Raw genomic sequence first — 27456 nt, forward strand, 5'->3', positions numbered from 1 at the left:
ACAACCCTACATACATATCATAATCTATCTTTAAGTAGTCACACTTGAAATCATTAATTCCACGTTGAGTTTACTTTACAAAAGGTGTTTGGTATGAGTGGGCGCTACACTGTCCCCAATTTGGGAGAATAAGGCAACTGGATGTAAATTCGGATCCGTCTTTAAAGCACCTATCAAACAAGGTTTAACAGCACCCAAGAGAGCAATCTTCATACAAGCTACATCTCGATGTGTAAAGTTAAGTTTAGTATGTGTTCACTGTTGATCTTGTTGACTATTTTTGAAGGCGTTGAGGTACTGTTCAAAAGTAAAGCATTTAAGATTGATGTATCAATTGAAAATGATTTGGGTAAAACTACTAAAGATACAAAACTGGAAAAGAAGTCCGAAGGTTTTAATATTGGATCGAGCATTAAAGGATGAGTTCTTTTTTCAACAATTGGCCAGAGCCATATTTATACATTCAAACTGATTGATTTGATTCTTTTGTTGATGATCCAAGTTACTACCTTTTGGAATTTTTTTAAATCAACTTTTTAAAAGTTTTTAAAACTATCGTCATGATGCAATATATGGTAACAGTTTGAATATATAAATATGTTTCTGGCCAACGTGATCTACAGTTGATCCACTGAAAGTTACTACTTTTTGGAATTTTTCTATGAATTTTGAATCAACTTTTGAGAAATTATAATCTAATCAATTTTAAGTTCGAATAAGGAGATCACTTGTGTATTCAACTTTCTATTTAGTAATTACATACGTATTACAATAGATGAATTGTATCAATAAAGGTATGTATATTCGAATATATTAAAAAAGAACTGAAGTATATGCCATTTATAAAAAGGTATATTGGTCCAGCCAAATATACGAGATCCACCAGGGAATCTCACCGAGATCTTCCTGAATATCATTTGTATTAATTAAACTTCAAATTTCACTTGATTTCCTCCATTCATTAATGATGGAATTTCATTATATAATTTAATTCTTTGATTTTCTTTATAACATAATATTGATAATAATATAAATACAACACTTAACAGTAAGAATAATAACATACAAATATCATCACAATCTAAATTAAACATTGAATTCTTTCTCTTTTGAATTTCTACTCGAATTATTGATGTTATAGATCTGGTAGTAATTTTTCGTTTTTGTGTGTGTTAGGTTTGGTGATATCGATCTGAATGACTTAAGGAGCTAGATTTAAAGAATGAATGATCAGTCCAAGTGATGATATGAAATTGATTCAAATTTGAATAGTTGATGTAAAATATTTTGAAACTAAAAATACGGAGAAATTGATGATTATTTACATCTTCAAGGGCTCATATAATAATTTCTTATGATAATAAATTTCATTGTATTATAATTTCCAAATTTGTTTCAGATTTTTAATTTTAATACGCGTTGTATTAGATTATTATACACAATATTTTATCACTATATGTTTCAAAACCCCTCATTTGTTACATAAAATATAGTAACTCGTAGCATCAAGTAATACCCAGAGAATACTTATCGAACTTTATCCGCAGTAGTGGAACTAAACTTTTAAAGAAAAAAAGAATTGTTTTACAATTGTTAGTTTACAATAAATGCTATTGTTCGATGATGATTTGTCTATAAAAAGTAAATTAGGTATCAAAATCAAACTATGTAAAAAATAGTAATATAGTTGAAACAAACGTCAATAAATATCCAGATATTATAATGGATCCACCATTTTTAGATGACGTGATTGATGAAGTAATTTTAATAGATGATGATGTAGTTAAAGAACTTAAAGTTGTTGATGAAATTTCTGAATTTTGTGATGAAGAAGAATAAATTTGATCCTCTGAACTTAAATCTTTTATTGGAGCTATTGATAAAGTTGAATCTTGTAAATTATAAACTAAATAAAAATTTTTTAAAATATCTGATCCAAATATTACTCCACCTATAATTGATTCATCCATTATACCTAAGTAACACTTATTATTAGTTCTTTCATTTTGAATTATAAAATTACTGGCAGGTATGGAAAAGACGGTGTCATTTAAAGTAAAATTAAAATGCTGTTCAGCGGTATTATTTGAATTTAATAAATTGCAATTTACTTCATATGCTAATTCATTTTCATCATATGTTCCGTTTATCGATTCTCCTATTCTTTTAATCCATTCTTTTGGTAATGTTGAAAAAGTTGATCCAGTATCAAATATTGCTAATTCTTGTTTTGAATTTTTTTGTTCTTCTTCATCATCTGTATATGAATTTGATACATATATTCCAATATTTTTATCCATTTCTATTGTAACTAAATCATTTTCATATTTTGTATCATCTATATTATCAAAATCAATTATTCCTGAATCTTTTCCAGTAGTATATATTGAATATTGTAAATTTTCAATAAATCCTTGTTTTTGTAATAAAATTGGTAAATTATCATAATCATCTTTAAATCCAATCCCTAAAATTCCAACATCAATACTTGATTGATTAGCAATTCCGAATTTTACATTTGCAACAGTAATATTAGATTCACCAATTATTAGAGAATCATTACCCCAAATTCCCTTTGCTGCAGATCCATCAGCAAAAGCAATTACGAAATCTGAATTTTCATTTTTAAAAGTATTTGAATTTTCATATGAAAAAGTTCCATTTGATTTACATGAATATGATTCATCTAAATCATTAAAAATTTTGGGAATATTTGGAGAATTGACTGTATGAAATTCACTTACATTAAAACATGTAACTTGATTTGACATAATCCATAAATCTGATGATCCTGTATCTATTGATACTATTACTGAATCATTATTTGAACCAATTCCTAAATTTGTTAAAAATACATTTTTTTGATTTTTGAAAATAGTTGTAATCTGTCTTTTTGAAAGTGATGATTCTGGTGGTGTGATTGATTTAATATCGAAATTAAAACTTATACAATTTATTTTAGTTATTAAACATGAAAAAATGAATATAGATAGTAGTCGTATAAAACATTTCATTCTATATGTGGAAGAAAGAAGGAATGTGAGGAAAACTCTTGTAAAATTTCAATCGATATGATGGTAATAATATATCTGTATGCAATTAATTACATTTCCAAATTGAGAATTAAATAGGCTATATATTGATTTAATGAATTTATTGTGAATATTGGTTATGTACATGAAATATTTATTGCTTTTTCCAGTGTAATTTTGAACTAAAGTAATATGATTGTACTAAAATCAAAACGTGCATTATTGATTCAAATCTAACAAAAATTTCTAATATAGAGTACTTTGATTTGAACAGCCATTTGGAATGTGAGGCTGATGTTGTGTTTGTGGTCTAGGCTGAAATCGAGTAATATATGAACTAAAGCTTAGATGTAGTTGAAGGCTTATGAATTGAAAAATTGTATAGTTATATTACATCAGATCGAATAAAAGAAATGTTGCATTAATAGTAATGGAATATTATTATACAAAACAAAATCCACTAGACATTGATTCTAGAATTTATGTTCAATTCCACGCAAATTTAAATTCAAACTGACTCGATTTTGAGTCAACATTGAGAGATTTTGTGTATATCTTGAATTCAAATCGTACCACGTGACGTTGATATACCTTTTTTTGTAATCAAATCTAACGGCAAAGATCTCTTTTCTACAAGACTTCCCATAACGATTTGATTTGTCAATAGTGAATCAGTTCAATACAACGTTTTATTAACAATTATAACAGCATGTACATCAATACTAGAAGAAATCGAATTGGTCACTATCTTTTTCTTCCATTAACGGTACATGTTGTTAGAATTGTTAATAAAATTTTTAACCTGTTGCTGTCAGTTGACATTTGTCTATCCCTCGTCTGTTTTGTGAAGGTACAAAAATAGGTACTATTAGGCAGTTTAATAAAACTCAGATGAAAAAAAGATGGTGACCTGATTTTATTTGGAGTTAATTGGATTTGTAGTTTTGGTTGAAAGAATTTGAAGTAACAGACATCGAAAGACTCTTTTATCAAATCCATTCAGTTGCCTAAAAGCTTAATTCCTGAAATCGAAAGACAATCTTGCAAATTGACTTCTTTAAACGTTTAGAAGATTATCTAAGATGCATTTTGATGGACTTAGTGGATCAAAAGGTGGTGTTCCTTTTTCACTCGTTCCATTTCGTCGATAACTAAAGTTTCAGGCCGAAAATCGATCGAAATATTTTAAATGGACAATTTAACCAAAATTGGTAAGAAAATACTTATCGATTTGATCTAAATAATAAATTCTCATATAAATATTAACATAAATACTAGATCAAAAGACCTTATTGAAAAATCAAACTCACACATTCATTTATCCAAACATCCCCATTCATCCGGTCTACCTATTGGTTATAATTTTTCCACGATATACCAAATAATCTAACCATAAATTTAATTTGTTACATTAAATCATATGAAAAAGAAGTGAGACAATAAAACAACAGTGAAAAAAAAAGTTTAAATTCAACAAAAATTTAACATTCACAGTTTTAAAACAACATTTAGATTTCATTTCCCCAGATTCAGTGTCAATTCCATATTTTTCTCCATTATTTGACTCTAACAAGATGGCAGATCAATCATCAGAACAACAAAACCCTTTGGTGGTATTTGTAACTATTGCATCAATTATATTATCATTTGTTGGATTTTATTTTTTTAGACAATCTCAAAAATCTACTAATAAATCATCAAAACAAACATTTGCATTAATACCTGATAAATTTCAAAAATTTCCATTAATAGATATTAAAAAAGTAAGTCATAATTCAGCTATATATAGATTTGGATTAAATAAACCAACAGATACTTTAAATTTACCAATAGGTCAACATATTTCAATTGGTGCAATAATAGATGGTAAAGAAATTGTTAGATCTTATACTCCTATATCAACCAGTGATCAACAAGGTCATTTTGATTTATTAATTAAAACTTATGAAAATGGTAATATTTCAAAACATGTTGCTTCAAAAAAAATTGGTGATACAATTGAAATTAGAGGTCCAAAAGGTTTTTTTACACATACACCAAATATTAAAAAGACATTAGGAATGATTGCTGGAGGTACTGGTATTGCACCAATGTATCAAATTATTACTGCTATTATGAATAATCCAGAAGATAAAACCGTAGTTCATTTAATTTATGCAAATGTTACTGAAGATGATATTTTATTAAGAAAAGAATTAGAAGATTTTTCAAAACAACATCCAGATAGATTAAAAATTCATTATGTTTTAAATGAAGCTCCTAAAGATTGGGAATATTCTACTGGATTTGTTACTCCAGATTTAATTTCAAAACATTTACCTCCACCTTCCGAAGATACTAATCTTTTATTATGTGGTCCTCCACCAATGATTAGTGCTATGAAAAAAGCTGCTGTTTCATTAGGTTATGAAAAAGCAAAACCTGTTTCAAAATTAGGTGATCAAGTTTTCGTTTTCTAAGTGGAACTTTGATTTGGAGATTAATGAAGAAAGGACGTTATCATATTGTGAGATGGTCAGCGTTTACGACATAGATCAACTAGAGTATTCATATATAATATTTAGAGTAGTATACAAAATTCATGGATGCTAATGAATTACTTTGGTCAGTTGGAAGCAAAGATCTTGACTAAAATTATATGTTTCTTATCTTATCGGTACTAAATCTTAGCCGATATTGTACTAACCGGACTTCTTTTTCGAAAATTCAGGTAAGTACAGTCAAATCGAAATTTTATCTTGAAAATAAAATTATTGCTCTTTTATGTAAAACTGTTATGAGTGAAAACTAGTTAAATTGGAGTTGTCAGATCTAAAATCTTCTTCATGACCGCGTTTCAACCACATGTCTATAGCTTCTTGTACATGACCTGCATGTATAACCACAGATTTATTAATATGATCCGCTATAAATTGATAGCCGATATAATCTGGTTGAACATTCTGAATAGTGTTATGACAGACCGTGATTGATTACTTATCCTGAATTTTCGTCCCTATTGGAAACGTAGCTACTAAAATTATGCTTATCATACTTCAACACTATATAAGTTATCAGTGATAAACCTAGTCGGTAAGTCGTTGAAGTATAATGTTGAAATGTTCGCAGCTAACTCTTCTCAGAGATAAATTGAGCCACCACTTCACGTCCATCCTTGGCTTTCTTTGTTTAACGTATATGACATTGTATTGAACAATGCTAAACCAATACCAGCAGAATTACATGCAACTAATGTACTTAAAGGTCCGCCAGGTATTACCAATCCAACAGTAGCTGCAAAGGTTCCTGAACACGCAATAGCATAAATTGCATTAGCACCGGTCACAACCATCGAGAAGGTGCTAATTGCACCATCTACGATATCTCTGCCCCACGTTGCACGCTTATCAAATGTTAAATCTGTGTTGCCTGCATTGTATAATGTCAACTCTGTACTAAATCCTTTAACTGTTGCTGGTTCTAACTGTCCATCAGTAATTTTATCATATCTTGTAGTCATTAACTCATATAATAATGGGGCAAGTAAAATTACCAATAATATAGCTGTAATTCTGTGTGCTCGTTTAATTGCAATTTTCTCATCAACTACTTGTGCTTTTGCTGCTTCAATGTCCCAGAAGCTACTTATTATAACGCCAGGTTCATCTAACTGTTTGTTTGTATTATCTGTATTGACCATTAGATCTACTTACTAATAAGTTTATGTTAATAAGTAAATAAATTTAACGGAATTAAAAAAAGAAACATCACGCAAAAAATAAAACGCAATAAAATAATCGGCTATTCTTATAAATAGATTTACCTACAAACAAACTATTAACCAAATACAAATACTCAGATTCATCGTCAAAACAAGATCAAGTACATTAATAGACGGATAGAGGAGGTTATAAAGCGGTACAAATATTTAAAGACCAATCAACTTCCATTCATTACGGCATTTCGTGGAGTAAAGTTGTAATAACGAGTAACTACTTCTCCACGTGCATAACGAACTTCAATTAATCTATAGCATAAATCATATCCAGTCAATAACAATATCATGTTGTCAGGAATAATAACCCTGTTATCTTTCATAGTGATCTCAACATTATCTCAACAAATCTCACAACCGGTTGAAAATCAACAACCGAATTTACCACCATACTACGACGTATCAGAAGGTAATAATTATATACTAAATACAATTCAAGATGATTATAAAGAAATTAAAATTTCAAATATTTTATCAAATCCATTAAAATATAAAGATTTCCCACCAATAATAAGTTTACCAAAACAAAATCAAAGAACTTTAAAACCTGGGGAAATTCCTCAATATGTAATAGATTATGCTCCATTAGTTTATTTATATAGTGAAGAAAGATATTTACCATATGATATAAAAGAATTTGTTACAAATTTTCATGTAACTTTTAAAAATGGATCAATTTATCCTGGTACTGAAACTGATATGAACATTGAAAAACTTGCTCAATTAAAACATAGTAAAAAATTATATTTAACTTCAAATACAAATTTTGATGATGATCCAGATTGGATCACTGGAATAAAAAATAAACCAAATTTAATAAATGGAGAAATTAAAAATGCTCCTGCAACTTTAATAGTTGTTGATAAAGGAAATGGATGGGTTGATGCTTATTGGTTTTATTTTTATTCTTTTAATTTAGGTCCATTTGTAATGGGTCAAGGACCATATGGAAATCATGTTGGAGATTGGGAACATTCATTAGTAAGATTTTATAAGGGTGAACCAATAATTGTTTGGATGTCAGCTCATGGTGGAGGAGGAGCTTTTTATTATCATAATTTAGAAAAATATACTCTTGATCCAAGACATCCTATTATTTTTAGTGCAAGAGGTACTCATGCAAATTATCCAAGTGTTGGTCAACATCCTCATGATTTACCTTACGATATATTAAGTGATTTTACTGATCGTGGTCCATTATGGAATCCTTCCAAAAATTATTTAGGTTATACTTATGATGGTAAATATGTTTTTCCAGCTTTAAATAATTCAAATCCAAAATATATAGGAAGAGAATGGTCATATGATAATTGGTTAAATTATAAAGGTCATTGGGGTGATAAACAATTACCAAATGCTGATAAAAGACAAACTTATTCATTTATTGGTGGTTATAAATATATTGATGGTCCAACAGGTCCATTAAGAAAAAATGTTTTAAGAATTGTACCATGTGAAAGATCAAAATGGTGGAATTTTTGGAGAGGTTGTAATGTTAGACAAAATATAAAATGGGGAGTTGGAGTAGAAAGTGAAGGATATAATTGTGGTAATATATTTGTTAAATTAAAACCAAGATGGTTAAAAGTTTTATTACAAAAAATGACATGGGGTGGTGGAATTTGTTATATTGTTGATTTAATATATGGATAAAAGAAATTAAAAAAAAGGATTTAGAAGGTATTTTGGGATTTAGTTCGTTGGGTTTGTTTGTTAATTGTAATGTTTTTTTGTAAAATTAGAGACTATATGTATAGTGATATTGTTTAATGATAATTTAATGTTAATCAACTTGTGTAGTGTATATAGAATCGTAGAAAATTTAAAAGTGGTACAAAGAAAATACTTCAAGATAAATTTTACAACCATTTCTTTTAAACTTACATTCCAAGACTAAGCAAACTATCACCACATAACAAGCTCTTTCAATTCGACTATACCACCTCAGACTGTTATATGTCTACACATCATCCCACATTCAGTTCATCAAGTGGGTTAGGTAGTGTTTTCAGGTCATTAACAAAAACTTTTAAACCTTCATCATCATCAAAAAATGTACCAGTGACAATTAATCCAACAGTTGTTGGAGGAGGAATAGATTTACAAGATTTAATTAATCAAATTTTATCTCAAAATATTTCTCAACAACAACAATTAAAAGCTTTGGAGAAATTAACTGAATCAGTTTCAAAATATTCTATTTCATCAATACAAGAAATTTGGTATTTAGCTCGACAATTTTTAGATGTAAACAAGGGAAATAAACAAATAAGAAATCAAACACTTCGGTTGTTAAATGTTTGTATTGAAAAAGATGATAATTCAGTTGGTTCAAGAACTAGATATTTTCAAGATATTTATAAATGTTGTCAATTTTATACAACAGGATTTGATTTACAATTTGATTTGTATTTACAGGCACTTATAAAATTAAGTGATAATGGAAGAGATATTCATGATTTAATTATAACTGAAGATAATAAAAATTTAATTAAATTTTTTAATAAAGGATTAGAAGTATTGATTCATATACTGGAAAATAATAATTTAAATGAAGAAAATTTACAAAATAGTAACAATTTTATTGAATTTATGAGTAATTGTTTAAAATTTAATTATGGAATTATTAATGATAATGCTGTTGGATCAATGATTGAAAAAATTATAAAAATTAATATTGATAATGAATTGTTAATAATTTCAATAATTGAATTATTAAAATCAGCTTCAAAATATGGAAATATACCAACCAACGAATTAAACAAATTAATACGACATACTTCTATAATATATGGTAAGAATGAACAAAATGAAATAATAACTAAAAATACATTTGAAATAATTGATCAATTACTGAATGAAATATCATATGATTATGTTTGTAAAGTGCTATGTCAAGATATATCTAACGTTGACAAGCTACAACTTTCAGATTTTGATAACCATTCCAAAAATTTGGATTATTATTCATGTATTGGATCAATTAATTTAATAATGTTATTACAAATAAAAAATGTTCTACTAAATAAAAATAAAAATGAATTTCCATTTTTTCTAATTATAAATTCAGTTAACAAAATCTTAAAGTTGAATATCCCTTTACTAAATGGTCATATATTGAATTTATTTAATGAAATTTTTCAAGAAACATACTATTCAAGAAATTTTAATTTACAAGTGACTGGATCATTTGATTTAATTTTCCCATTTCAAATTTGGTATTATAATGAAAATTCATTATTTGATTTATTTGATAATTTTAAAATTAATAATGAAACAGATTCAAATAATTTAAAAAATTTAACTGATTCAATTAGAGAATTATATGAAAATCATGAACTTTCAATTCCCAAGGATAAATTAATTGAATTTTATTTAAATTTTAGTTCGAATTTATCTAATAATACTTCAATTTTTATATTAAATCAATTTGATGAAGATAAAAGTTGTTCTTTATTGAATCCGTTATGGAAAGAATCTTCATTAAAAATTTTAAATAAATTTTATTATAATAAAAATATTTCAACAATTGTAAAATTAAAATGTTTAGAAGTTATTTTCAGTGCTTATAAAACGTCAATATTGATATTTGATCAAAAAGATATAAATTATGATATATTAATAGATATTCTAAAAAAATCAATAAATTTATCAAACGATGAAATATTGTTGTATTTGGCTAAAGAAATTATAGTGAATTTACTTGTTGATTGTCCAACATCAGTTTTTAATAAATTAATTGAAATCATGAAACCTTTATATTCAGAGCGTAAATCAACAAGTAAGAATGAAATTATAATCGCAAGAGGATATGTCACAACAACTACAACTCCAGATTATTCAAACTCGTCACCAACTAATGAAACATTTCTTAAATATTTAACAAAATCAATTTGTAAAGCATTTATAATTTCACACCCAGAAAGATCTGTAAAATGTTATAATTTTTTAATTGAAATAAGTCAACAAACTTCAAATGGAGAAATTTTATTAATTATAATTAAAAGTTTAATTAGAATTAGAGTAACTTCAGAAAATTTTATATATTTTGTTCAACCACTGGATATGAATGGATTAGCATCTGCATTTAAAAGAGATAATGCCACATTAACTGCTGGTCAGTTATGGAATTATCCTGAATTTTTGGATTATGTACCTGAATCATTTTTTAATAAACCTAATAAATTTTTACAGTTACAAACTGATAAAAATGATGAAATTGATGTTTTTTATATAGACATCAAACAATATTTTAATTTAATTTTAAATATATTTGAGAATTTTATTGATTGGGAACTTTATTCATTTTGTTGGGCTCATTTTTGTTCACAATTATCAAATATGAAATTATTTCAAAATTATAATGAAGAAATTTTGAGATTAAAAACTATAATTTGTAATCAATTAAAATTAAAATTACCTAAAACTTTAAAAATCCCCACGAATGAAGATTTAACAAAAGCTGATTTACAAGTTGCATTTGTTAGATCATTTTCTGCATTAATTGGATATCATGATTTATTTTCCAAATCAGATGAAGATGAAATTATAGATGGTTTAATATTTGGTTTATCATCATGGGAAAAAACTTCTATACCATGTATTAATATATTAACAATAAGTTGTTTTGAAATTCCAATGTCTATTAAGAAATATTTAAGTTTAATTTTAATTAAATTACAAACTAAAATAACAAGTGTTAATGCAAGTACTCATACATTAGAATTTTTAAGTTCTTTAATTCATTTACCTATATTAACTTCAAATTTTACAATTGATGAATTTAAAAGAGTATTTGGTATTGCTTTTAAATATATTCAATATTCAAAAGATTTAGAAAAAATGAATTTAAAAAATATAACAACCACCACAAGTAATGAAGTTATATTAAAACATGGAGTTGATGCAGAAATTGAAAAAACTCCGCTGACTCAACAAAATGGTGTTTCACCAATTTTAATTCAATATATTTTAATGTTATCATATAATGTTATATCAAGTTGGTTTTTAAAAATTGAAATGAATGATAGGAAAAAAATTTCATCTTTCTTAATTAAAAATTTAATAGCTTGTGATAATGAAGATAATAATTCCAATGATAATAATTTTCATCATTTAACTGATCAAACTATGGGATTTTTAGATTTTATTACAAAATTTACATATAGTGATTTCCCATTAAAGATCATATATTCAACTAATAAAAAGTTTTTACAAAATGATAATGATGACCCAGAAAGAACAATATTAAATAGATGGATGGTTGGATGTTCTGTTGTAAGTATTGAAACTGATATTTATTCTGGCGATACAGATATTTTAATTAGAAAACCAACAGGAGTAAGTAAATTAATAATGAAATTAAATCATGAAACCGATTTAAATAAATCAAAACCAGAAAAAGCTATAAATCCAAATTATTTTTTATTACAATTATTTGATTCAATATCAAAACCAATACCAATTATAGAAGATTCAATATTATTAAGAGCTCTTAATGTATTAGATAGAATACCAAGTGTTGAGTTTCATAAAATTGGTATAATATATATTAACAAGAATCAAACTACAGAAAATGAAGTATTATTAAATAAAATTGGATCAATTGATTATCAAAAATTTTTAAATCAAATTGGTAAATTAATAAAATTGAAAGGTGAAAAAGAAATTTATTGTGGTGGATTAGATATTGAAAATAATTTAGATGGTGAATTTACAAGATATTGGAGAAATAAATTAACTCAAATTATATTTCATATAACAACAATGATGAATAATGAGGAAGAAAACGGCGATAGTAATGATACCACTACATCTAATTCAATAACTCCCTCACAACAAAGAATAATAGATTTAAAAAAAAGACATATTGGAAATAATCATGTAAATATATTTTGGGATGAATCAAATAATCAAGATTTTAATTTTAATCTTATAAAATCTCAATTTAATTTTTTAAATATTGTTATAACTCCTCAAACAATAAATTTAGATAACTCCATGTCTAGTAATCTGGAAAGAAAATTTTTTAAAATTAAAACTTTTAGAAGATCTGGAGTACCTGCAGTTTTTTCAACTAGTCATTTTAAAATTATAAGTTCAAATCAATTACCTTTTGTTATTAGAAATTTATCAATATTAGCTTCAGAATTTGCAAATGTTTGGTATGCATCAGTTTCAAATAATAATAATAATACAACTACAGATTCTAATATTTCAAAATTTGAAAGTAATTGGGCTAAAAGAGTTAAACAATTACATTTAATTTATGATAAATCATTAGAAAATTTTAAAAATTTAAATCAATCAGATAATAATAATATTGACGATGTAAATTTCATTAATAATGATAAAAATGGATCATCATTCACAAATAATATTGAAAAATTTGAAAATTTTGAACAATCTTCTTTAAAAAATATATATAGTTCCGTTGAATTCAATTCTTATACTTTATAATAGCTTAAAATTTTTATATTAAGTAAGCACTTTTTAATTAATACATTATACATTTAGTTCTAAATTTTTGTACTCATTTTGATCTTTTTCTACACCTCATATTACTTCTCAATAAGCTTTTCTAGAATTATTGATTGACCGTTTAGATTCACACAACAGTTAACAAGAAAATTACTGTTTAATTGAAAGAACAATAGAAACTTTATTCTTTGTCTTTTCCTTTAAAGTAAGAAATTTGACTGTTATCTTTCAAACTAAACTTAATAATTAATTAAATTTCAAATTAAGGAGTAAGGGGGTACAAAAATGGAAGAATATGAAAATTTTTTTAATTGATCCCTTTTTTGTCATACAAATGGAGTTTAATTAAGACTATGATTTATATAGATCTGCTGTTTGCATATATTTTAACTATTATGATTAATTCCAGAAAATTTGCGCTTGGTTAAGGTGATATATGGCATGTGAAATTCAACATAAATCGTGTAAATTATACAACTTTTTTGGATCAATATAACTGATAGCCTAAAATTTGTTTCACTAGATTAACAAGTTCGTCTGCAATTGATTGGACTTAAGACAATAGGATCCAATTTATATAAAGACTTGTTTCCATTGATTGTTTGCAATGTCAGCGCTTTATCGTTTTAAACCGTTTCTTTTCTCTTGTCCTTTATCACTCTATCATCCATCAGGAAGAGTCTAAATTAATTGTCAATTGGTACAATTAATTTTAAAATTTTCTTGTTCAAGTCATTAGTTAAGTTCTAAATTTACATTTAAAATTGTTAAAGCTATATAGAACACAATTGTATGTGATACTGTTAAGATTAGTGATAGAGACTGGTAACTTAAATAAGAACGGATCAGACGCAGATATTTCAATAAACCAAACTTTTATCACTAAATTTCACAGTCTCACAAACAATTGTTTTAAATATAACTTTAACAATTATCTGGAATTTGTTTTTTGAATCAACACTATCGGTTGTTTCAATTATTTGATTGAAATTTAATTATTGCAATCAGCGTCAGCATTGTAACATTATAAAAAATGTATCAAAAGCCGTAATATTAAGGACATGTCAAGTAAATTAATTATACTTCTTTCCATCAAATTACTGATAAATTGTATTTTCCTTTTTAAGCTTGTTGATTTATGAATTTAGTCTCCAACCTTTCCCATTCCACCGTCTGTTTTCAAGATATATCCCTATTATCCATTTAAAAAATGATTATTAGTGGTTTCACTAAGTTCCTTTGATGCAAATATTTCTTCAACCCCCAATGCCTAATATCTTTTTAATTTCATATCATTAAGTAATTCTCAAATTGTTTGTAGATAAAAACTTCATAAAAAACCTTCGAAACAAAATTTTAATTATTCGGTAGATTCCTTTAAGGATGATGAAAGTAATGATCTAGCGAATAAGTAAAAATTTGGTGTCAAAGGTTGTTTATAAAGTTCCATGTTATCTGTATCTTATTGGATGACATACGATTTAATATGAGATAAACTTTATGAGACATAGTTGAATTAGATTGATAATGTTGTATGACAATGGATTAAACTCAGCGGAGGATGCTATATCAAAGTTGAACTTAATCATAAATTAGGTGTTGACCGAATTTGATCCTTCTTTCAAACCTTTTTTTTAATTGTATAAAACATAACCAGTAAAAGTCAAGTTCGTAAATCTCAATTTCTCTGACTTACTAATGAAAATAGTAATATGTAGTCTATGTATAAAATGTTAAAATTTTAAAAATTTGTTCATAATCAAACGGAGTTTTTTAACGGAATATTTGATTGTTTATTGTTTATTGTAAAAATTTTTTCACATTCAATTTTTTTATTTAGTTGTCGTGTCAAATTGAAAAAGATTTGAAAAATTGTAACGGGATACACACTCAAAAATAAGTCGTGTTTTCTCGTTGTAGAGAATTACTAATTTACTGCAAGAAAGAAAAAAAGTACGTAGTAACTCTAGAACGGAAGAAACAAAAACTTCCGACCGACTACCACCATCGAATATAATTTCCTTCCGTACAGTACATATATTAAATTAAATCCATATTGCGCTTGAAAGTTAATAAGTTTCATAACTTATGATTGGTAAATAATGCACCCCTTATCTTCTTTCTTTATCTCCTTTAGTCTTCTTGATATTCCTAATCTTCTTTTGGGTGTTCTTAAAATGGTTAATTATGTTTATGTTCTTTTTGAAACTAAAATTGTTTTTTATTTTGGTTGCTTAACCATTCTAATTAATTAGTGATAAAATTAGAGTTTCTTTTTCTGTTTTCCGTTTTCAATGCAACTAATGTTGTTACTCTAAAATTATTCTGAAATTTGGGGTAATTTGAAAATTTAGTGCTAAAGAGAGAGAGAGATGTTTGAAAAATTGTGACTTAATGTTTTTTTTAAGTCATTTTACTGAATTACTACTACTACCGTTACTTTGCTTCGTGATACTACTACCTGCTACTACGTACTACTGCTTACTACCATCTGAAGTAGGTAGTAGTAGCATAGTAGATTATGTGGGGTATTGAAACAACTTTTGATGACAACATTGAATTTTAGTTTGGCATATATCCTTTGCTTTCACCCTACTTGTTTGCTAATTATCCTTGTTTCCTATTAGAGTTGTTACAATAAAAATCTAAATCAAGGTGAATAAATACTTTTTGAATTGAAAATCTTTGAACAATAAAAGTAAAATAAGTTATGTAGTAATTGGTAATTTGAAAATGTAGTATTGGTTGTATTAATGGTAAGTTAGTAGAATATTGGTAGTGTAATCTTAATTCTAAATTAAAAATATGAAATTTAACATTACCATTAGCTTATGTAAGAGAGGACACGATATTATGTAATACAATTTAAGTTAAATATTTAAGCGCTAATAGCTATATCCCTGTATATAACTCTTAAGTATATTACTAATTAGGTTTAGTACTGTATATTACAAATAATAGAAAAGTTTAATTATGTATGATTTTGTGTATATAACGGCTATATAGAACAGTACTTATATACAGTACTTCTTTATATAAATGTCATTTAAAATTTTATATTTTTGTTTTCATAGTAACAGTAGAATTCATATAAGTAGAATATAAAATTCCTTTTACTTTTGAATGTTGTTGTGAATTTCATACATTTTCATTTCATAACCAGTTTATTTTACATTTCTTATTCAATTCAAACAATCAACTAAGATTCATTCATTCCTTCATTCACAATCATAGTTTGAAAAACAACTTACCACAAAAAAGTTACCCCCATATATCAAAAAACATAAAAAAATATATTTTATAGATCTTGAATTTTACCACCAATATCTTCACAACCACTCAATTTCAAACAAACAATTGTAACCACAACTGAATAAACAATGGCAACTACAACTTATACTATACCTCCTACAACAAGTCATACATTAATGAATACACCTTCAACAAAACCAAAATCACCAATTTCACATAAATTTAATACAACCACAAATACTTCAACCTCATCAACCAATTCTACTACTACCACCAATAACAAAACAAAATCAAACACATCATCAATAACAGAAAATCTAATAAATCAAACATTCATTCAACAACCAAAAAAAACAATAACAGAAACTTCAAATTATTTTGAATCTAAATTTTATAATGCTTTTGATTTAGTAATATATTATTTTATGAATATTATTATAATTTTCATGTCTTTTATTGATTTAATTTTAGATTTTATGAATAATTGTATTTATAATTATAATATTATTGTTTGTTCTTTTAAACATCAATTTTATAATAATATAAATTAAGTTATGTACTTAAGAGTAAGGACTTTTAACAAGGGGAGAGGAAGTTTTACTTTTTTTTGAAAGTTGTTTGGGTTGTGTTTTTTGATCGTGTTTGTGTAAATACTCATTCATTCATTCATTTGTTTGTTTGTTTGTTTGTTCTAAGTTTGGGATTTTTACATCATTATTTACTCAATTTGACTTCATCAAATTTACAAAGGAAGAAAGAAAAAAAAGTTAAGTTTCAGCAACTGTATTTCAATTCTAAAAAAATTTGTCATTCATCATTCATAGAAACATATTATATTATGATTTGATTTGAAAGATTTTAATTTTTTATTTATTTTAATTTTTATTTATTTACTATCTGTTTATAGGTAATTTTCAATCTCAGAAAAAATGAAAAAAGAATAAAAACAATCGAATAATTGAAGATTCACACATTTCTTGCTCTATCACTCTTTTCTGATTGTAATCTAGAGTAGTTGGATGGTTAAATTTGAAGTATTATCATCTGGGGATAAGCCATATGTGTAAAGTATTGTTTTTCTAAATTTCAATTTTTCGGAGTTTTTTTCGTATTTGTATTGTTGTATTTTTGTGTTACTTACCTACTGGAGTTAATGGAATTCAAAGGTTGTAAATTTAGTTCATTACTTAATTTAATTACATAACCAAAACAATAGTTATGATAACTAACTAATTCGAAATTGATGTTATTGTTTTTAGAGCTCAACGGATTGAAGTAAAGCCTTCCCATTGAGTGGTGTCTAGTAACAATTACCCAATCTCATAAGTATAATTCAAAAATCTTGATAAGAAACGTAAGTTTTGTTAGATGAACCTTCCACTTTTAAAACAAAGAAATAACTTTAAAATTTTGATGTTCCAGAAACTGCTAAAAATCACATTCATACAAAAACAAATCATATTTGCTTCATCTTCGTTTGAAATTAAACGTATTTATGGAATCATGAATAGCAAATTAGAGAGTGAGTTCAACTCAAGTGGAAAAAAATCTAAATATATCTTTGCTATGACGATATTCAATCAAATCAATTAGTATAGAAAATCATTGTTGTTACTTTTTATCTTCTTACAAATAAAGTTTAAAAATTGAATAGTTGTTGACATTGATTGATTATTGTTTTCTGTTTTAAAATTTTAATCTTTGTGTTTCATAATTTTGGTTTTGAAACTTTAACCCCACATTTCAAAATATTTTATTTTTCTTTTTGTTTTTTTTTAATCTACTCTACACTTGCATCACACATTTTCCTAAGATACTCTACTTAGCTTCTTTAACTTTCAGAACATGAAACGTATATACTTAACTTATCCACTAGAACCTTCTTGTATTATTAAATCCTTAAAATCAAAAAATCCATAAATGTTCCATTAAGAACAATGTTTCTTCTCTTGCATTTATTATTATTATATTTGGTTTTTGTGTATTGGTAAATATTTTACCCCTCTATTGGAAACTAAGGCAAGTTAGAAAAATATAAACAAAGTTAAAACTAAAATTAAAACTAAACAAAATGATGATGAGTATTAGATCATAAATTGTTGATATTGTGGTTGAATTCTATCTATCATCTTTTAGATTCTTATCTAAAATTTTAATTTTCTTATCTTTGACATTTACTGGTTCACTTCCAATTTTTTGGTCTACCTTAATAATAAATACTATATCTGGTAAATTTATTTAAGAAACAATTTGAATCCATGTAACTATAGAGAGCTTATTCCGCGATTATTTCATAAATTTGTAGATTATTTTCAAATTATTGCAAGTAGTAACTTACAACCAAGATTTGAAAATTAACAATTTTACATTATGGAGTTTTCGAGATTATTTATTACAAATTTCCATTTGTTTACTTTAAATCAAACGTTGTACTTTACTTTTTTATCATTTACCACTTTCTTGAATTTCAAATTTTTTGCTAGATCGACTATACTACTTTTAGATAATTTAATAGTACCAAATGACATCAACAAAATAACTTTACTTTGCTGAATTAAACCTTCTTCTCTTGCTGTCGCCTCGAAACAAATCTAAATAATAGTAGCAAACGATTTACGAGAACAATCGAATGTATAAATCATTAAAAATGTATAAATATCGTATGCTGGAGAATAATAAAACGTTTGACAATTTGAGATTAAAAAATTCGTGATTCATGCAAAACTTGGTAAATTCGTATCTTACTTTGTATTGATCATTAAGATTATTTTTTGCTCATTCAACTTCATAAGATCGTAATGATGGATTTCGGAAAGTTATTAAAATGGATATATGAAATCATAATGTTTTCATCACTTTATACGAATTTAGAATAAATAAATGTACTTAGATAATAATTTATTTTTTATTTCGCTTAAATTATTAAAAGAATTAAATGGATCGGATTTATCTTTTATATAAGATTTCTCGGATCTAAGATTTCGTTTTTATTTTTTGTTTAAAGCCGATAGAGTGACGTGCTGTACTTTAGCACACTACGTAAAAAAGCACACGCTAGTTTTCTGAACAAATTTTTTGCGCTAAATTAGTTGCAAAAAATTTGAAACATCGATATTTCAACTATTTCAAAATTTCCAAATTTTATTTTGAGTAGTCTGGCAGTTTAAGTACTCAATTTCAGATATAATATCAAATTTTGAGTTTGATCGTAGCTGTTTTGGGTGAGTTAGAGAGATAAATAAATTTCTCTCAAAGAAGTGATTTTTTTTTGAATCCGATTTTGAGCACATCATAATTGGTCTTTCACCACCAAACTTTATGAATAGATGGAGAAATAGTATCTCTAACTGCCAGGTTTAAGATTGAGGCTTCAAAATTATATCATGTTTGGTTAGGTGTGCACAAGTACTGAAAAGTCCCAAATTTTGTATGGTATAGCTTAATCTCTCATACAAAATGCACACAAAAAACAAGGTGTGCTTTTTTACGTAGTGTGCTAAAGTATAGCACGTCACTCTAATTAATTGTCTATTATGCGAACAAAGCACAATCAAATTTGGAAGCTTAATTCTAACAGCTCACTGATCTTCTTACTTCTTTGATATGATAATGGGTTTTGCAATACTTTTGATCCTCAACACGCAATAAGAGCAGTGGAGCAATGACAAAGAGCAGTTGGCAAGCTGAAATAGCGTTCAGCAAACAGAAAGAGGTTAAGTTTATTTAGTTTTGGTTATAATTTTAATAAATGAGGTAATAACATAATTGTAAGTTAGATTTAAAAATATTCTGTTTTGTTGAATTATCAATTATTTGCTAGTATTGACTTTGAAAATCCCAAATAAGATAGATATTAGTTTTGAAAATTATTTTTTGATTATGTTTCTTGCTTTATGATCCAAAATATCTGATGTCAATATATTTATTTGTTTCTCTTGTATATTTATTTATGTCCTTTGTTACAAATCTTATTCAGTTCTTACCATGTTGATTGGTCAAGGCTGTCTATATTACAGTGATGTAAGGAGTCAATTTGAATGTCTGAGATATATTTATACATATTTTCAAAAATATCTTTCAAACCAAACTTTTAATCTCAAGAGCGTGAGTTTTAGCATTCACCTTCAGATTAATTTGTCATCCTTCTTTGGTTTGGTTGAATGAGATTCCCCATCTTGATAGTGATTTTTTTGAAAATATCTTAATACTTTAAACAAATGATATGATCAGAACAATGAAATAATACAAATAATAATATGATCAGAATAATGTTTAAAATAATTTGATAAAGAAAAAAAACTTTTACTGTGAAAGCAAAATGATAGATCAGTTGAAAATTTACCAAAAATAAACATTCGGTGGCGATAAAAAATATCCATCAATAAGTTTTCACGTGACAATTTGCTTCAAATACCAAATTTTATGTGTTTAGTCTAAAGATTTATCAGTCCATTTTATCTCTTATGAATCTTCACTTCTTTCTTTCAACGACAAGTTCAAAAACGTAATGTTCATCCTTATAAATCATGTATTAAATAGAGTTGAACCAAACCAAACAATCAAGCAAAAGTTGCCTTAAAAAGTTGGATCTACGCAATTTATTGGAACTCTCGTGGTAAAGACATCCTCGAATCTCACTTACGAACGTGGTTATTTTTTACTAAAACTAATGCAAGGTAACTCTAAACTATACGCTTAGTTAATTATTATTCGGCTGTATGAAAAATCTAAAATGGTATTTAAAACACTGTTTGTTTCAGCGAAATTTGAAACAAGCTAAATTTTTTGCAACCTTTCACAAAGAACATTATATTTGTGAAGAAAACATTTATTGAAAAACTACATATTCAAGAACATACTCGTTAATTTATCAACAACGTCATTGAACAGACACAGCCTCCACCGGAATATTCTAACTTCCTTTTTCCATTTTTTTGTGGTTTTGTTTGCTAGTGGCACATTCAATTTCAATTTTTATGCAAGGTAAAAAATTATCTCCTTATTTTTCATTTATTATGAGGATGATACCCGAGATGTTTCAATTTGAATCACCCACCCCGAACCTAAATTTTAAAAATTAATCAAAGTTTGTAAAATACTATAACAACCAGGTTCAATGATGAATTATCAGTGTTATTTGTTCTGGTAGAGATTGTATAAAATAAATATTGATCGATTAATTACTAAAATTTAAGAAAAATGCTTGAGAGAAATCTAAATTTCATCAATTTTTAAATTAATTCTAATTTGCCTTAAATGATAAAACATTTCACAAATCAGTCTGATGTTTTGAAACTTTGTGTTAAAGGTTTGTTGCATGAATTGCCTTTTTACTTTTTTTTGGTTTGCAACCGCAAATCAGTTACAATTTGATTGATCTCTCGAGGAGCGAAGTGATTTTTTGAAAAGCATTGTGATAAAAAAAAATATACTATTTGATCATATTTACCTTGATTAGAATAGTAGGGCACATTAATATTGACCGAAAATCAATGGTCCCATCCATAAATAGTATAAAATCGTACAAATTTGTTACAAAAAATGTAAATTGTTTACCAAGAGATAATCATCAAAATATCAAAAGTTATTACTCATAATGGACATATTAATATTCTATATAATTCTAATGTTCTTCATTTCTACCACCACTACTATGTTTATGTTTACGTTTTTCTTTTTTCATTTTAGCATCACCCATCATTTCTTCAAAAATTCTTGCATCCTCTTCTTCTTCAGGTGATCTTTTAACAGAAATCATTTCTTTACCAAAAAATAATATAGCATTAGCTCTTGCTATTTTTTCCTTTTTACCAATTCCTTTTTCCAGTAAAATTTGTTGACATACTTTATTTAATATTCCAGTTATTTCAAATTTAATTAATGACCAAGCAGTTGCTAAAAATTTCCCAGTTACAAATCTTTCAATTTCTGCTTGTTTTGCAATTTCTTCTTGAGTTGGAGTATAACCTAAATCTTGTTTTAATTGAAATTCTTCTTGTTCTTTCATTACCTTTTCCATATAATCTTGAGCATCTAATGCAGTTTTTAATATACTATAACCATTTTTGACAGTTTCTGTTGATGATTTAACACTTGTGAATATTTTACTTACGCCAAATGTCTTTTGTGATGCTATTGTTGCATTTGCTTGACTTATATATATTTTTCCAATTAATTGTAATAATTGTATACCAAAACTTTCAATTTTCATATCATCAAATTCATCATGAAGTTGAGTTGTAAATTTTTTAAAAGTTTCTGGATTTAATGATGAAGATCTATATTTTTCAATTCTTTCCATTAATTTTTTACTTAATTCATTAATTCTTTCTTTCTTTTTTCTCCTACTTTCTTCTTGTATTCTTATAATTTCATCTCTTTGTTCTTTAGTTATTTTTTGTTTTCTTTTTCTTTTAAGTTCTTCTGTTGTTAAATTATGTTTTGATGTTGATGTTGTTGTTGGAGAATTGTTTTTTTCTGCAATTGTTAGAGAATCTAAGTTTGAAGTAATATCTTCTTTACCTTTACTTGATGAAGTTGTAGTATTATTTGAACTAGTAGTACTATTGTAAGTACCTGTTGATGTTGTATTCACACTATTTTTTCCACCATTTTCAGAATTTAAAGTTTCACCATCAATTGATCCAACAGTTTCTTCATTTTCTTCATCCATACCCATAACTTCAGCAGATTTAGTAATATCATCAAACATTCCTAATTCTCCTATCCAATCTTTAAATGCAACTCCACCAAATATAACTTCAAAAAATTCACTTGGATCAATATCAGCTCCCACACCTCCTTGTTCTTGTTGTTTTTTCATTCCTTCTATTCCTAATTCATCATATATTTTTCTAGTTTCATTATTTGATAATATTCCATATGCTTCACCTAATTCTTGAAATTTTTCAGAAGCTAATGGATCATTCCCATTTTTATCCGGATGTAATTTTATAGCTTGTTTTCTATATGCTTTTCTTAACTCTTGCTCATTGGCAGTGACTTCTACTTGTAAAATCTCATAATAAGTTGTATCTACGACCATTTTGAATTTAGGATGTTTGATCAATTGATTGAATTGGTATAGATATCAATTGTTTTTTTTGGTCTTGTAATATTGATCCGATATTTCAGATTTATAATATTTCTGTTTGTGTGATTTCTTTTACCAATTCTAAAAATAATTAAACGTCATACCAAATGGGTCAAAAAGCTTAAAATAAGAGACTGTGCCCGAAAAAACAAGAAAACGATGATTGAATTATATTCTGACATTTCTTGTGGGTCTAGCTCTACACTGATATCTAATTATAACAATTCTATTAATAATACAAAATTATTACAACCTATTAAAAAGAAAAAGTAATATTATTTACATCAGGTACAACTAATATAGTTTCACTACCATTTATAAATTCTAAATCCAAATTATTAGAATTAATAAATGAATCAGTAACATTATCAAATAATTTAATTGAAATTTTAGGTAAAATTAATTTACCAACATTTAAAGGTATTAAAATTAAATCCGTAATATTTTCATTTTCCTTGATGCCGGTATATATAAATGATTTTCTCTTAAATCCAGAAACTAACCAATTATCATCATTTTGAATATTGATTTGAAATTCTTCAGTTGTTGGTAGTTGTGGTATGGAACCATTGTTATTACGAGTTGGAGATGAACTACCTAATACTTGATCTTTCGAATTTTCAGACCAATTTGTTAATGTCTTTATTATCAATTTTAAAGTTATTGGTTCTCCTACAACATAAGTTCTTTTATCAAATTCGTATTCTATAACTTGTAAATATTGAAGAATTGGGACAGCAACATTAATTGTTAGCTGATTGACGACATCATAATTTTGCTCAACAGGTTTTAATATTGGATTTTGAAATACTGTCGCAAGTAAATTCTGGATTCTGTTTTGATCAATTAGTTCCAGGATGTATCTTTCTATAATTTTGTTTGAAAATTCTTGAAATTCAATTAGGTTAGATACAGTTATCTCATCATTAATTGCAAAATTATTTAAATGAATCTTTATCTTGGTTAACAAAATTTCTTTAATTAAATACCAATATCTTTCTAAATTTAGATCTTGCAACCGTCCTAGTACTACCTGGTTTATTATTTCATCACTTTCATCTTTTAAATTAATATATTTTATAGTTAGTTTAAACCTATCAGACTCATTGATCTTATGATTTTTTTTCGGTACTATTTTATAAAAGAAAATTATAGGTTGTTCACCAAATGCAATCAGTTCATCATTAGAAGATGAATTTGGCAGTGAAACTTCATAATCTTCAGTTTCTAAATTTTGTGAAATCAATTTTATAGGAAATTTTGAATTTATAGTACCAACTTGAAATTTAGAATATATGAATTTGGTTTTGAAAATATCTTGAACTGAAACAGATATGCTTAAAGTTGTATCGACATTATATGATATAGTTGAACTGTATTTTTCATCATCGACAAAGTATGTTATTGTAGCACCCATATTGATCAATTTTGTTTCATGGATATCCTTGAATGGTATTATGATTTGTTTTGTTTCATCTGAATCAATTGTATCGAATTTTAATAACGAATCAAAAATAGTGAGGTCTTTTGTAGTTGAAAACAATTTAATCTCAATTGATTTCATAAGGTTTTTAGAATTATTCAACTCTAACAATATTTCACTACTTCCAAGATTCAATTGTTTAACATTGAAAAATTGTGCTCTGAATTTATTCAAATTCTGATAAATTAGTATGTTGTCAAATTCACTACTAGTTTTATTTGGTAAGATTGAATTTGATGAGATTTGATTATACTCTATAACGGTGTCATCAAATATAGAATGATCTGGTATAGGTAATTTTTCTTGATTAAAAAGTTTGGTGAACCGTATTTTTGAATTTAAGGCAACTTGCAATTGTTGACATGAAAACAAACCAAATGTAATATCCAGCGTGAACAATTTAAACTTTTGTAAACCATGAGAAGACGATAGCAGAATCTCTTCAGTGTAAAACTTTATTTCAGAATTCCTCTCATCAATCAAGTTCAAACTTATTGAGGAAATAGAAATTGGAACTCCAAATGGATTTTGAATTTCCACTTCAATGTAGTATACGTCTTTAGTTGTTGAATCATCCGCAAAAGCAAATGGAAGGACATTCGTCCTGAAGTAATTATTTAAATCAAATTCTAACTGTTCTTCAATATCTCGACTTTTTGTTTCTATTTTTTCAAATATTTTTTGAATTTGTTTGATAGATTTGATTTTTTGATAAGAATTTATATCAATTGAATTTTGATTTTTAACTAAACATTCCAATAAATTAACACAATTAATTAATATTTCTTTATCATTTTGTTTGTCATTTAAATTTTCAATACAACCTAAATATATTTCTAATAAAATTCCACCTAAGAAATTCCAATCATTTTCGATAAAATATTCGAATGAGTTCTGCAATGTATTTAAACATTCTTCAAAATTCTTAATTTCATAATTTATTATTGCCAAATCTATTGACAATATGTCGATTGTTTTAACTCTATTACATTTGACTAAGTCTTCAATTATTTCTTCTGTTAATTCTTGAAATGTTTTGATGTATGATGATTTACTTGATGTTATTTCAACAAGGTCTTTTGATTTTAGTTCCAATGTTGTTGTGGTAGGTTGATCATCATTTAAAGATATTTCTTCAAACAAATCCGTGAGTCCGTTTATTTGAATATTTCGAGAACGTGCAATTTTGCTTACAATCGATCTTTTGTACAATTTCAATTCAGCTCTCATTTCTAAAATGTCAACTAAATATGAATTATCTTCTGGATTTGGCTTAACTAATTCCTCGATGATTGGTAAATTCAAATAATGTTCTACTATTAAATATTCAATTTCATAGTTATGTCCGCCTCTCTCGTTGAGATATAACATCAACTTTTTATATAGTCGTGATATTTGTTTTGATGCTAATGAGTTAGATAATGCTAATTTTGCTTGTTGTTGTAATATCCACGATTCGTGGATGAACAATAATGTTTGAATTTGTGTATAACTTATGTTCTCGTTACTTAAAAGTTGTGATTTAACTTCATCCTCATTTATCGATTGTTCAAAATAATATTTGGTCACGTCGGGTGGTGATAGTGTATCCAATTGAGTTTTGAGAAATTTTTCTTGATTGTGTTCATAAACCTCAATCAAATCTTCAAATAATTGCTCGTTGATATTTAATGCATCTTGTAATAAAACCATGTCTCTAAACAAATTACATAGTTCCAATTTATTTACAAATCTTTCGATATTATGACTCTTCCTTTGGTTGATGAACTCATTGTATTGATTATACCTACCGACAAATGAATTTAATAATAAATTTTTCAATTGGACAGTAAACTCCTCAACATTATTATCTTTAAACTTGAATATCTTGTCACTACCTTCATTAAACTTTTGAGTAGTTGGTAAAATTGTTGTTAACACTTTCCCGTCAGGTCCAAAGTCATTTTGCAACTTATCAAAAAATGAAGTCTTTATTAAAGTAGAAGCTTTATCTTTCGTATCATGTGGTATATATAGTACAATCATCCAAGAACAATTTGTCTTTAACACCAAATTCTTCAACCATTCTCTAATCAACGGTCGTACTTGTCCTCTATATTTTTCTACGTTATCAATTTGAACAAACATCAATCTAACATATGTTTTTAAGTCATTGCTGCTAATGTAGTCTCCCGTTTTCGGAACTTCTTCAACAAATTGTACTTGTAATTGATTTATAGTTTTGAAAGGTTGATTTGGTTGTAATTTTATATGTAAATTTGATAAAGGTAATTGTTGTTTAATTTCATTTTCAATTTTGGAATAAATTCCAAATGGATCATAATAACCTATTTTTATAGAATCATTTGACATCTATATACTA

At 26.3% G+C, this 27456-nt stretch overlaps 7 protein-coding genes across 7 annotated transcripts; 3 read left to right on the forward strand and 4 right to left on the reverse strand. All coding sequences in view use genetic code 12, as the record gives it.

Moving 5' to 3' along the window:
* Positions 1 to 1664: 1664 nt before the first annotated feature.
* SAP10 (aspartyl protease SAP10) lies at positions 1665 to 3014 on the reverse strand (the record flags this gene model as incomplete). The annotated part of the gene is made up of 1 exon (XM_051755825.1): positions 1665 to 3014. The coding sequence occupies one exon, from the start codon at positions 3012 to 3014 to the stop codon at positions 1665 to 1667; it is 1350 nt and encodes a 449-aa protein (XP_051616308.1).
* A 1592-nt stretch (positions 3015 to 4606) lies between these two features.
* Positions 4607 to 5491, forward strand: CBR1 (Cbr1p; the record flags this gene model as incomplete). The annotated part of the gene is made up of 1 exon (XM_051755826.1): positions 4607 to 5491. The coding sequence occupies one exon, from the start codon at positions 4607 to 4609 to the stop codon at positions 5489 to 5491; it is 885 nt and encodes a 294-aa protein (XP_051616309.1).
* A 683-nt stretch (positions 5492 to 6174) lies between these two features.
* KGF55_001270 (uncharacterized protein) lies at positions 6175 to 6711 on the reverse strand (the record flags this gene model as incomplete). The annotated part of the gene is made up of 1 exon (XM_051755827.1): positions 6175 to 6711. One exon carries the CDS (start codon positions 6709 to 6711, stop codon positions 6175 to 6177), a length of 537 nt encoding a protein of 178 aa, XP_051616310.1.
* A 363-nt stretch (positions 6712 to 7074) lies between these two features.
* Positions 7075 to 8439, forward strand: KGF55_001271 (uncharacterized protein; the record flags this gene model as incomplete). Its single annotated transcript, XM_051755828.1, has 1 exon — positions 7075 to 8439. One exon carries the CDS (start codon positions 7075 to 7077, stop codon positions 8437 to 8439), a length of 1365 nt encoding a protein of 454 aa, XP_051616311.1.
* A 303-nt stretch (positions 8440 to 8742) lies between these two features.
* Positions 8743 to 13245, forward strand: TSC2 (Tsc2p; the record flags this gene model as incomplete). Its single annotated transcript, XM_051755829.1, has 1 exon — positions 8743 to 13245. The coding sequence occupies one exon, from the start codon at positions 8743 to 8745 to the stop codon at positions 13243 to 13245; it is 4503 nt and encodes a 1500-aa protein (XP_051616312.1).
* Positions 13246 to 22141: 8896 nt separating this feature from the next.
* KGF55_001273 (uncharacterized protein) lies at positions 22142 to 23563 on the reverse strand (the record flags this gene model as incomplete). Its single annotated transcript, XM_051755830.1, has 1 exon — positions 22142 to 23563. The coding sequence occupies one exon, from the start codon at positions 23561 to 23563 to the stop codon at positions 22142 to 22144; it is 1422 nt and encodes a 473-aa protein (XP_051616313.1).
* A 304-nt stretch (positions 23564 to 23867) lies between these two features.
* On the reverse strand, positions 23868 to 27446 carry KGF55_001274 (transport protein particle complex II subunit; the record flags this gene model as incomplete). The annotated part of the gene is made up of 1 exon (XM_051755831.1): positions 23868 to 27446. The coding sequence occupies one exon, from the start codon at positions 27444 to 27446 to the stop codon at positions 23868 to 23870; it is 3579 nt and encodes a 1192-aa protein (XP_051616314.1).
* Between the last annotated feature and the right edge of the window lie 10 nt (positions 27447 to 27456).

Source organism: Candida pseudojiufengensis, assembly GCF_024610245.1.
Source record: "Candida pseudojiufengensis strain CBS 10847 chromosome Unknown scaffold2, whole genome shotgun sequence".
Lineage (NCBI taxonomy): Eukaryota > Fungi > Ascomycota > Pichiomycetes > Serinales > Debaryomycetaceae > Lodderomyces > Lodderomyces pseudojiufengensis.